The sequence below is a fragment of the Manis javanica genome, chromosome 2 (assembly GCF_040802235.1).
Source record: "Manis javanica isolate MJ-LG chromosome 2, MJ_LKY, whole genome shotgun sequence".
NCBI classification, from domain to species: Eukaryota; Metazoa; Chordata; class Mammalia; order Pholidota; family Manidae; genus Manis; species Manis javanica.
Window position 1 is genome coordinate 222,545,575 of NC_133157.1, and position 12,041 is coordinate 222,557,615.

The 12,041-nt window shown below is 56.6% G+C and overlaps 1 protein-coding gene across 11 annotated transcripts; it reads right to left on the minus strand.

The window, feature by feature from the left end:
- Positions 1-6,403: 6,403 nt before the first annotated feature.
- On the minus strand, positions 6,404-11,791 carry GLI4 (GLI family zinc finger 4). 11 transcript variants are annotated; one of them, XM_037023197.2, is made up of 5 exons: positions 11,585-11,788; positions 9,783-9,946; positions 9,192-9,349; positions 8,235-8,351; positions 6,404-7,405 (listed from the first exon to the last, which is right to left on the minus strand). In XM_037023197.2, the coding sequence occupies exons 3-5, from the start codon at positions 9,313-9,315 to the stop codon at positions 6,510-6,512; spliced, it is 1,137 nt and encodes a 378-aa protein (XP_036879092.1). In that variant the 5' UTR covers positions 9,316-9,349; positions 9,783-9,946; positions 11,585-11,788; the 3' UTR covers positions 6,404-6,509. The 11 variants fall into 11 exon arrangements, with proteins under 11 accessions (XP_036879092.1, XP_017501514.1, XP_017501511.1 ...); XM_017646025.3 differs by lacking the exon at positions 11,585-11,788 and adding an exon at positions 10,823-10,893; XM_017646022.3 differs by lacking the exon at positions 11,585-11,788 and adding an exon at positions 10,535-10,671.
- Between the last annotated feature and the right edge of the window lie 250 nt (positions 11,792-12,041).

Here is a 12,041-nt window from a genome sequence, read left to right on the forward strand (position 1 = left end):
GTCTGAGTAGGACCTGTGGAGGCGCGCCTGCTCTGAGGGGCTGAGTGAGGTCAGACGTTCCCAAACCTAGCGCACTGTCAACATCACTGGGGGTGCTGAAACTAAATCCATTCTCTGGCTTCACCCCAGGTTTACCAAGTCAGTCATCGGGTGATGCCTAGGAATCTGTGATTTTCAGTGAGCTTCCTAGGTGATGTAACTGGGTGATTCCTCAGTGGGTTTTTACATCCCATGAAACAAGATGGTAGAAAAGGCAAAGCAAGGGGCCTTACGAGAGGCCAGTGCTTAATAACAATTTGCTGAGATCAGCATGCAACCTCCAAAACACAAGGCAGGGGGTCACACAGAGTCTTTCCAAGCAAGAGATGCACTTGAACAAAGGGGAGAGTGCTCTGTGAAATGAATAGGAACACATCCGTTCTCTCAAAACACTGCAGAGAAGCCTCCCTTGGACCTTTGGTGGGGCCTCTAGCAGCTACAGCAGACAGCTCTCAGCCTCTTTCCCAACCAAGTTGTACTGGACTCAGCTTATGAGTAAGGCACACAACCTCTAGGATCAGAGGATGGAAGGGCATCCATTCTCACTCTGGAGCGATCTGCACATGTATAGGATGTGTTGAGATCCCTGTAATCAGTGTCAGCTGGCACTATTTGCACACAATACCTCAGAAGTTGCTCTAGGAAAACATGGTCAAGTCCCTAAGAAACATGCCCCCTTTCTAGACCATGACTCCAAGGAAATCCCTCCACGAGCTCGCTTTGGGGTGCATCCCCAGCCAGGACATCTTTGCCTAAAGGCTTTGTCATGGCACTCTGTTGCAGCAGAGTGGGGTGGGAATCCTTAGTGCCATTTCTCGGATTTCAAAGACAATCCTTGATGGTTATTTCCCACATGGTGATACTGACAGGGATCCTCTCCATTATGAACTGATGCCTCTCCCCGTTCCCTGCATCATAGTGCCCTCCCTCACCCCAGGGTGAACCCCTCGGGCTTTACCACAATCACAGCACCTACATGTGAACTATTATGGCCGACAAGCTGACCCTGAACAGAAGGCTTCTTCCCAGTGTGATTTCTCTGATGCTGAACTGAGTCTGAGCACCCAGTGAAGCCCTTCCCACATTCACGAAATTCACGAGGCCTTCTTCTCTTCTAATTCTCTAACGTTTTGTTACACTCGACATCCAATGAAGGGTCTGTCCACCTTGATCGCATGTATAGGGTGTCTCTCTATTGAGACATATCTGATGCTTCCAGACATCCCTGGTGCTCAGAGCACCAGGCCCACACCATCCAGGGACACCACATCCACCATGTCTCTAGCACACCACTGCTCTCAGCTCTGACTGCAGTATTGTCTGCACCCGTGGCCCCGTGTGAATTCCTTGAAGCTTACCATCACCTGCATGACTTCTGAGGCACAGGTGGCACATGGGTGCGGGTTTCCCGCCAAATCTCTGAGGTTACCTGGGCAGTAAATTGCGGCCTTCAGAATTTAACTTGGGAATAAGGCTCAAATGCACGAGGCCTCTGTGCAGCCTCCCTCAGCTCCACCCACCCTTCCAAGCAGACGCAAGCCCAGTGCGGCTCTGCAGACCCCAGGTCCGCATTGCAGGGACCACCGTGCGGGGCTCCGCAGCTAGGGGTGCCAACGGAGCAGGCGGGGCTGAGAGGGGGAAGGATGCGCTCCTTCCGTTGTACTTCCAGGCTGACCATGGAGACTTCCAGCTCGCGCGCAATTCCGCGTTGTCGGCGCACGCGCCTTTGCTGAACCGGCTCTGGTGTTTCAGTGTTGCAGACCAGCTTTGTCGAGTTCCCTTGGAAATCCCAGCCCGCGAAGCGCGCCTGCTTAGCACCTGGCGCAGCCCGGGCACTCCAGCTCAGAGATGGCCCTTGGCCGGGGCTCCAGGAAGAGCAGTTTGCCTGGCTTTCCCTAGTGTAGTTGGAAAAATCTTGAGAGATACGATTTAGTCGCAAGCCTTGGGTTTAAAAGATAAAGCTGAGGTCCAACCAGATACTCTTGGGTGACTATTAGCGACTGCATTCGTGCAACAGATGCACAGCGCTGCCGCCGTGAAATAAATAAATGTAATGAACTATCACGGGAAGGACATTATTTTCTAGATGGTAGCAGGGAGAGAGAGAGAGAGAGAGAGAGAGAGAGAGAGTGAGTGAGTGAGAGTGTGTGTGTCATAATGATCTAATTTAGTGCCCACAGAAGCCTTATGTAAAATCATTAGTCCCAGTTAGCTCGTGCAGCTCAGAAAGGGTATGTACCTTTCCCAAGATGGCAGGGAAATGGGTGGCAGAACTGGACTACAAAGTAGAGTGAATACCCTTAGCATCTGGATGCTGGGAGATGCCTTCCTGCCTGCTTAGGGCCACACGGTACACAGCTGATGAATCACAGACCACACATTGTTTTCCACCTCTAGATTCTCTATCATTGCATTAGGGTCTCTCAAGGAATGAAACCCTGGGGGAAACTGAGGCACCCCAATCACTGAAAGACAAGTGAATGTGATGCTGGTATCGAAAATGTGTGCACAGGACACCTACAGTTTTGACTGGCTGGATTCCCAGCACCCTGCACCCAGATGTAGGCATGACCATCAGTCAAGCTGAGCAGCAGTCTCTAAGCCCATCCACAGCCCATGGCCCAGTATGGGTAAAATGGCACAACCCCCCAGGAGGACTCAACAGAACCCTTTCCTGGTGAGACAGGGACCATGGGATTAGGCAGAGTAGGGTGAGGGCCTCCAGAGAAAAAGCAGAGCAAGATAGCTTGCTCTGAAGAAGTCAGAACAATGTAGCAATGTGCAAAGAAGTCCCTATTGAAACTGTTATAAGCATTATGCAAAGTCAGAGTCACAGTAATTCTCTAGGGTAAAAATACCAGACTAGGAATATAGGCATCTTCAGTGAGATCAGTTAAAACTCAAAAGGCCAGCAGCAACTTAGCCTGGAATGTTTTGAGTGTTCTGCAGATAAAAGTGTCTCAGCATAACCCGTGACTTCACTGTAAAATTTACCTTAGCCTGCTAAAATGCCCAGCTTATTTTAACCGTACCTATGTGCTATATTTCCTTCTCTGACCCTAACCAAGTAATCTGCAACCTAGGAAAAAGACTAATTTAGTAAGCAAGCCCAACTATAAACAGCCTAAAAAGTTAAGAAGTAAGATTCTTAACTTACTTCAGCAAACAGGCAACAACTCAGCCCACCTTGGGGCAGGTAGGTGGTCTTAACTGACATGCTCCCAGAGGGAAACTGCTATCTTGAGAATCAGAGCTGAAAATCTCCTGTTACTCATCAAGAAAGAGCATTCTGGGACCACTCAACAAGTCTGCACCCCTAACCCTTTACCCTCATTCCTGAAAATCCTCAACCGTGCATAAAACCCCTAGACAATGAGCTAATGACGGACTCTCTTGTCCCATCCTGGCGTGAGCCTGGAGCTCTGTCCTCTCACTTTCTCTCTAAATAAAAGCCTGTACCTTGCTCTCCTACCTTGAGTGTTTGTGAAGCTCATTCTCCGACTTCGTGAACAAGAACCCCGGCATCACTGGGATGTTTCCAAGGTGCTGGGTAGAGAGCTCTTGCCCCCCTAGTGGCTGAAATTGAAGGTGGTGGTCTGGGGCTACTTTGAGCTCTGCTCAATCATGGTAAAAGAGCACATCCGTAGTGGGAGGAATTAGGCTGACCTACTAAGTACAGTTCATATCCTTGCTTATGATGGTTAATTCTGTGTGTCCACGTCACTGGGCGATGGGATGCCCACACATTTGGTCTAACATTATTCTGAGTGTGCCTGTGAGGGTGCTTCTGGATGAGATTAGCATTTGAATGGACTGAGTAGAACAAAAAGGCTGAGGACGGAAGTCTACCTGCCTATTGAGCTGGGTCATCAGTCCCTTTCTGCATTTGGACTTGAACAGAAACCCTGGCTTTTCTTGGGTCTCTCAACCTGTTGGCTTTCAGACTGGAATTAAACCATTGGCTCCCTTGAGTCTCCAGCATGCCGACTGCTCAGCTTCCGATTATTCATCGATCTATCTCTATACAGACATATATGTACGTACGAATAAAGATCAATAGACAGACCTCCTATTGGTTCTAGTCCTCTGGAAAACCCTGACTATACATCTTTTTTCTAATTAGGAAATGTATTTGGAGAGAGTAATAGCTCATCCGGCCTTACAGTTTAAGCATTGAGCTTTAAACTTCAAAGCATATTTTCTTAGCCATTACACACACCATACTGCTTACATTCATGTGAAAATAACATCCAACTGAACAGCCTCCACACTTAGGCTTGCCCACTCCATACTCTGCACACAGCTTGAGATAGTGACGTCGTCAGCCCCCAGGCCCTTAAGGCTCCTCAGAAGACCACCTTTCTCTAGGGTTCAGTGCGCCTCCTGGGTCTTTATTTCCTTCTAGGACCAAAAGGAGATATTGCCCCCACTCAACCACTCCCTGGGCTCTGAAGCTCACCGGGACTCCTTGGTGCTGTCCTGCTTCTCACTTGGTGGCCCCTGACATTTGCTGGGGCCAGCCCTGGCCCTAGGTGGCTTTCTGCTGAGATGGTCCATGCAGTGTTCCTGACCTGTTCCTGGTTGCCAACCATGCCTTTCCAGGGGCTTTTATGGGGATTTGCTGTGTGCTAGGCAGTGTGCAGATCCCATAGCCATCCTGCCAACCACCCTGTGTGGTGCTGCAAAGAAACAGGCTCCACAAAGGACAGTAAGTGGCTAAGTGGCGAGGCTGCAGTCAGGGCGGGGTGGCCCTCAGTCTGGGCTCCCAGTGACCACTGGATCCTTGAGGAGATTCCTGGGCACTCTGGGGAAAAATGAGGCTGAGGCTAAGGGTTGGGACGTGGGTGGGAGGTGGGAGACCAACAGCAGGTTGGAGGGATGTGCAGGACAGTGGCTGTTGAGCTAGAGACACGTCCAGGGTGGGCTTGGGTTCCTGAGGGAGGCCTGGTGTGCAGGGAAGCGGGATGAGCAGTGGCAGGGAGGCAGGGCGTAGAGCCACCAGCTGCACCCACAGCCCCAGAAGTGGCCAGGGATTGAGAACAACAGTGTCCTGCTTAATTAGATGCTGCTAAAACCAGGGGCACAGCCAGGTAGAGAACATGCCGAGGAGTCCTTGCTCTGGGCTCCTGAAGTGCTGACCCGATCAGAGGGAACGTTGGGAGAAATCAGCCCTGGCAACTGAGCATAGGAAAGGGACTCTGGTCGAAAGGCAAAGGCCATTCAGCCCATCTCACCAGCCCTGCCCAACAAGGGAAGTCACAGTGACCCTGCTAAACGTTCACCATGCATGGCAGCTGTTCCCTTGCCCCCTCCTCCAGGAAGCCCTCTGGAGCACACACTTGCAGCTCCATGATCTAGGGAGGAGAGCAGAGGGGCACTTCTGGGGCATGTTGGGCCACATGGACGACTGCAGAGCTCTGCTCTCAACGGTGGCCTACTAAGTGCAATGGCTTGAGTCCAGACTTGGTGCTGAGGCTGCAGGACGACCCCGCTGCACCCTGCTCTGCTGCTCAGCCTTCCCTTGAGGTTACCCATGTGGTGTTAGGCAACAGTGGGGAAAAGGAAGGCTCCCCTTCAGGCCGGAAGACTGAATCCCTGGGAGCACCAGCAGACAGCCAGAGGTGCCTTAAGCTCTGAGGCTGATGTCCAGGGACCTCCAGCCCTCTCCCTGCAGTGGGGTAGTCACCCAGAGTGGGGTACTCCAAAACCCTTAGTGACCACAGGGATCCGAGTGTGGCCTGGAGAGGCCAGGAAGCCCAACCACAGGCCTTCAGGGCAGGGTCATGGCAGGTTGGGTTGCAGTGGGGGAGTCTGGGAAGCTCCTCAACATGGGGTGGTAGTGGTGTCCAAGATAGTCCAAGAGGGAGCAGAGGGGGCAGAAGGTGCACTATTGTTGATACCCGGGGGGCACCCAACTGGCTGAGTTCTTCCATGCACATGCAGGGACTGAGGTCCGAGAGTACACCTGAAGATGGCCAGGCCATGGCCCAGCTGCTGTGGCCTACACCTGTCAATAGGTGAACGCCACAGGCCCCCCTTCTCACAGCTGGAGGCAGCCAGGTGCTTGGCATATGGGCAGGGGTGATGAACAGGAGGCACCTTCCACTGACGGGTGGACTTCATGCAGCCACTGCCCAGCACAGAGGCACACCAAGCACGTGTGACTTCCTGCATGAAGAATGTCCTCCAGTCACAAAGGAACCCAATGACAGAGATCCCACACCTGGGGTGACAACGGGCAGCCTTGGGGAAGTCAGGCCTCTACATCAGTGACCAGGGAGCCCAGGAGACTCACAGGGTCGCCACTCCTCTCCCGGGGCTAGGATGAGCGGCAACCCCAAGGCCTGGCCCAGGCAGGTGCGGCTCCTGTTGCCATCAGAATTTATTTGGGATTCTTGGCATGCGGGCTGGTTCTGCCAACTGGGAAGGGTGGAAAGGCGGGAGCCCACCTCTGGAGCCTCCCCCACCCACTACTCCCGGTAGTGGACCCTCTGGTGCTGGATGAGCTGGGAGCTCTGGCCAAAGGCCTTGCCACAGGTGCCGCAGGTGAAGGGCTTCTCGCCTGTGTGGGTCCGCAGGTGCCGGCAGAAGTGGGAGCGGCCCCGGAAGGCCTTGCCGCAGGCGGAGCACTCATAGGGCTTCTCGCCTGTGTGGATGCGCTGGTGCTCGATGAGCACGGAGCTCCAGATGAAGGCCTTGCCGCACTGGCTGCAGGCGTAGGGCCGCTCGCCCGTGTGCAGCCGCTGGTGGCGTACCAGGTTGGAGCTCTGGCTGAAGGCCTGGCCACACTCGCCGCACTTGTACGGCTTCTCGCCATTGTGCGTGCGCAGGTGCTGTGTGAAGTGCGAGCTGTGGCTGAAGGCGCGGCCACACTGGCCGCACTCATAGGGCTTCTCGCCTGTGTGGATGCGGTGGTGCTGGATGAAGCCCGACCAGCCGCGGAAGCGCTTGCCACACTCCTGGCAGGCGTATGGCTTCTCCCCCGTGTGGATGCGCTGGTGCTTTAGCAGCAGTGAGTTGTACTTGAAGCTCTTGCCGCAGGCCTCACACCTGTGGGGCTTCCCACCTGGGGCACCACCCCGCCCGAAGCCAGCCCCCAGCTCGGAGCCCCCCTCAGTCCCAGGGGCTCCCTGTGGCAGGAGCGCCACCTGCCAGGAGCCCCTCTTCTGCATGTAGGGCGTGACCCCTGGAGGCTGGCCAGTTGGCAGCTCCAAGCTGGGCTCCTGTCCAAAGCCGTCCCCACACTTGGGTCTACAGGGAAGGCTCCTCAGAAGGGTCCTCAGCGCCCCCCCGGCCTGATCCACCTCATTTTCAGGATGGTGCGGGTGGGGAGACGATGGAGCCTGCTCGGACTCTGACTCAGAATCTAAATGAGAAATGGTAGAATGGCAGAGATGGAGGTCACCCACCCACCCACCAGCCATCCCTCCACAGGGCCCCTGCATGCCATCCTAGGGGAGAGGGCAAGCAGGGCACACCACAGTGCTGGGGACCAGAGTGGGGAGGGCCTGGCTGGACACTCAGACGAAGAGACCAGCAAAGACAACCTGCCCAGAACCCTGGCAGGGCAAGGGTCTCACTTTGGCCCTCTCCAAGGTGGCGCCTCTTGGGAGGCACTGCAGGCTCACATCCCTCCAGAGCTGCCTGGGGACTGGACACCTGGGGACAACTGCTTCCTGGCCCAGCTCCCCTTCCACTCAGGAACCTCCTGACTCTGTGGCAGGGTCTACCTCCCAGGGGCCTGACCTCAGACACCTCGTCTCCCAGTGTGGGGTGGAGACCCTGAGGAGGCAGGTGGCGGTGGGCGAGCAGGGGGGTGCTGAGGGTCTGGATTAGTGCAGCCCCAGCCAGGCCACGGGGAGAAGGGATGGGGACAAGAGCTCAACTTAGGGACAAGTGGAGGCTGGGAGCACCACACAGCACAAAGAGGGGCAATGGTGCTAAACTGAAGACCTCAACCTGGCAGGCAGGTGGCTACAGGAGTCTGGGACTCAGGGGAGAGGTTGGAGCTGCACTCAGAACCTTGGGGACAGTCAGTGACAGGACTGGCGCCGAATGAGGGAAGGGCAGTGGGAGGCGGAAGTGAGTTCTGAGCCAGGGACAAGGGGGCCAGTGCTGTAACAGTACTGGTGCCTGAAGCAGTAGGCACCGCAGAGCCTGGCATGGGGCAGCCACAGGCAAATGTCCTCACTCACCTGGCCAGCAGGTGTCTCTCCCAATCCGGACCTCCTCCACATCCTGAAGATCCAGGTCCGACAGTTCCTCCTCCAGCGGTGACTGAGAAAACACCTCAGGGCTGCAGGTGGGGGATCCTGGGGGCATAGAGGCACTGGGGTTCACCTTCCCCTCTTCTTGAATCGAGCCTAAGGCTCACTCGGTCACCTGCAGGATGCCACCCACAGCTGGGTCGTGGCCGCAGCACAACACACCTCTGTGCCCTCTTGGTGGCTCAATGGGGCAGCTGCTCCCCAAGAACTTTGAAGGGTTGGGTGTTCAGGAGATGGTCGCAGCCACGACACTCCTTCTTTGTCCAGGAGCCCCAAGGCACTGCTTGCCTACGCTGGGTCGGGGCTGGGGGCGGTTCCTAACCGACAGCCACCTCTGGGCCTTTCCAATGCTCTCCTAGCCCCTCCCCAACGTGCGGCAGGCCTGGGAGCACAGGCCTCTCTGAGCTTCAGCCCTCACTTCCTTCGCCCACAACCACCACCTCTTAAGGCCTGGGGCCTGGCTGGGTTGTGCCCCATCTAGACAGGCTGACATCTGCAGCAGCCTGCTCATGTGGTCTGTCCTGGAGTGCCCTCCCATTGCTCAGTGCCACGTCTCCCCAACACTGGCACCTCCAGAGTGGCTGAGGCCCAGGACAGCGAAGCTGGCCCTAACAGTGACAGGTCCCGGTCTCTTGTGCAGGCCACACTGTCAGGGCTGGTCTTCCAGAGGCTGGGAGGGCAGTGGGCTCTGTTCTGGCTGGAAAGGGCTTCTCTCTTCACCCCTGCCTTCCCCCAAGCGGACTAAACAGTCCCTAGGGACTGTCCACTAGGGAGCCATCACTCACATCAGCCTGTGCCCAGCACCCAGGTGGTTGCCTCAGTTACATCTCCCAGGGGGTGACAGGTGGGCAGTGCTGGGGGCCAGTGCAGTGGCAAGGCAAGTACCGTGTTGGTGACTGTAGAGATGAAACCGGGCCTTGTGGTGGTGGGCTCCAGGAGTCCCTGGTGACTCGAGATTGACAGGGGATGGGACATGAGAGGGCTCCTGACTGTCCCCCAGGGCCGCCATCTTAAGGCCTGCTGAAGGAGTGCCTGCCTGGGACCTGGGGAAACAAAGACCACAGTAGGATGAGCGGTCAAGGGATGTGCAGGGGCAACACCAGCCACTCACTGATTAGCCACAGGTGAGCTGGGGAATCCTTCGCTGGGTGAGAGGGACAGGGATGGGAGAGGGGCCAGGTGGGTCCTGGGGTGTGAGGTGACAGGGTCCCTGCTATGTTTACTCCCCCGCGCAGACAGCACACCTGCAAGGACCAAAGAGGCTCTTGTCCCAGCGATGGCCTGGAGTGTCCTCCCAACCCACAGCCTCGCCCCCAGAGAACAGCATGCTGGTACTCCCAGAAAAGCATCCCGTGGCATGGCACAGCTTGGGCTGCTGGCTCTGGGGGACGGCAAAACTGAATCTTGTCTGCTGGGGCATGACCATCCTATATTAAATCTTAACATTTCTGAGAAGAAAACCCCTCTTCCTGAGACCTGGCAGAGCCGTCGACGCAACAGGCTGCATCTCCCACATCCCAGGCCTGCCCACGGTGCTCAGAGCCTCTTCTGGGGTCAGAGATACTTTAAGTTGGTTTGCAAGAATGGTTTGGTCCAACGTGAGAAGTGTTCTTCTTTCACACAGTGACAAAGTAGAATTCCTTATTTGGTGGGTAGAAACGCGGAAAAGACAACAGGTAAGATATATTCAGCAACCAGAGCCCTGAGGTTGCAGGCAGCACCTGCCTCAAGGAGTGTGGAGGCAGCCCCACGAGGGCTCCTCACCAGTGCGGACCTTCTGGGTCAGGCCCCCCGCAGATGTCATCCCCTAGTGATGGGAAGGGTCACGAGCAGCCAAGTAGTGGACACGAGGTGAGCTGCAGTGATGACGTCTGAGCGCAGGTCCTTAATCCCCTAAGTCACATCCTAAATTACTAGGTTAACTTCCTGGGACTTATCTGGGAAATAACAGGCTCATCCCTACCCTGGCTGTTTGGGTGGAGGTTGCGGTCACACAGGGACGCCCGCGGGGACGCGAGCACAAGGCCCCACGCCCACGATGCTGCAAGTCTGAAGGCGGAGAGGGCATGAATGCCGCGGGCCCAGAGGCACACCTTCCTCCGCCCGCTCTCTTCCCGCCTGGAGCCTGTGCCCGGTGGGAAAGGGCCAGCCGGCGGGGCCGAGTCCGGCACTCACGTTCCCCGGCCGCGGACTCGGAACAGGGACTTCTCTGAGCCTCAGTTTCTCACCTGAAAAGTGGACATAATGTCCGCTGCCGTCCCTGGGGTCCCGGGCGCGTGAGGCGGCGGCCCACGAGCGGACACCCGCGATCGCCAGGGCCAGCGCGTGCGCTGCGGCCCAGCACCCCGCGGAGGCCTCCTCTCCGCCCCGGGGCGACCCCAACAAGCCAGGCCCGGGGCCCAGGACACGGCGGCAGCGGCTACGGACGCCAGGCCTTGGGCACGGCGCACGAGCGCAGGCCGGGCCGGGGGCCCCAGCAACGCTGCCTTTACCCCCGCTGCCCGCCACCCACTCACCTTCCGAGCCGGAGACGGCCGCGGCGCCGGCCGGAAGTGCTCCCCCGCCCTGGCCCCTGTGCGCTCCTCCCCGCCCGCTACCACTTCCGGGACGCTCTGGACGCCGGAGGACCGCCGCCTCGGTGGCCGCTCCAGGCTTGTGGCGGGGCGGGGCGGAACCTGTGGACATGCAAGGCCCGGGGCGGGACTTGCGGCCCGACGGCGTCGGGTGAGCGTAAAGAGGGGCGACACGTGGGTGTGCGACCGCGGGCTTTGGAGCGCCTCCGTAGGCGTGGGGTGCTGCTGTGGCAGCCTGGCTTCTCCGCGGGAGCGGTCGGGGCCCCTTCCAGCACTCTTGCCACGTCCCTCCCCCTCGCCCCCGCCTGACCCCTACACCATCCGAGGGCTCGTTTTACCCCCGGATTCTCCTGTAACTAATAGGTTTTAGATTCGATTGAGAAGCGCCGTCAAAATCATCCACAGTAGCAGCGTTCATTCCTGGGGACGTTTCTCCCGGACCGCCATCATTTGCTAGGGAACTTGGTGAAAACATTTTTTTTCTCCCTTTGTTTGGGTGTCTCGAATGCCGCTTTTTAAACTGTCCTGCCATCAAAAAGTGTCCCAGACTCTAGGGCTTGAGAAGTGTGTCACGGATTTTCCCAAAACCCCTTCATGGAATTCTTCTGAGTCTCTTTTACAGCCCTGTTCTTACAACCTGAGAAAGATAAAAGCATCTTCTTGCTGGGAAAAGCATACAGGCAGAGCAGGGTTCCATGAACTCACCCAAGGGATGGATGGCCAGCACGGTTGCTGGCCTGCCGCCCGTAGCCTTGGGCCTGAGCAGGCAGACAGCAAGGGAGGAGCCACAGCCAGGGGATCCCACTCTGGAGGGATGTTGGGGTCCGGGGATGGCAGTTGAAGTCTTGGGGTGACGCAGACAGCAAAGAAGGCAGCGGGAGTTGCCATGGATGGTGCTCAAAGGAAGCCACTTTATTCTGCTAAAGCTGTACTTTTTATACTGCTATAGTGCTGAGTCATTGTTACATAAGTATTGAAACCGCGCATGTGTGTGGCCTTCGTGGCCAGGTGTCTGGCCTTCAAGGCTCTTCTCTAGCTTCTTTCTCATGGGTACAATATTGCTGTGTTTTCAAGGTTTACAGACAAGGCCAGACACGTCTGGTTCATACAAGGCCAGACATACCGGGGTGAAGCAGCGGACAGCTGTCCTCATAGAACATTA

Coding starts and splice junctions, on each gene's coding strand:
- GLI4 (XM_073230216.1), bottom strand. CDS start 10,991: ATGTCCACAGGTTCCGCCCCGCCCCGCCACAAGCCTGGAGCGGCCACC. Junction 8,352..10,822: donor GGCCGTCTCCGGCTCGGAAG/GTGAGTGGGTGG, acceptor CTATGCCCCCAG/GATCCCCCACCTGCAGCCCT. Junction 7,406..8,234: donor GAGAGACACCTGCTGGCCAG/GTGAGTGAGGAC, acceptor TTTCTCATTTAG/ATTCTGAGTCAGAGTCCGAG.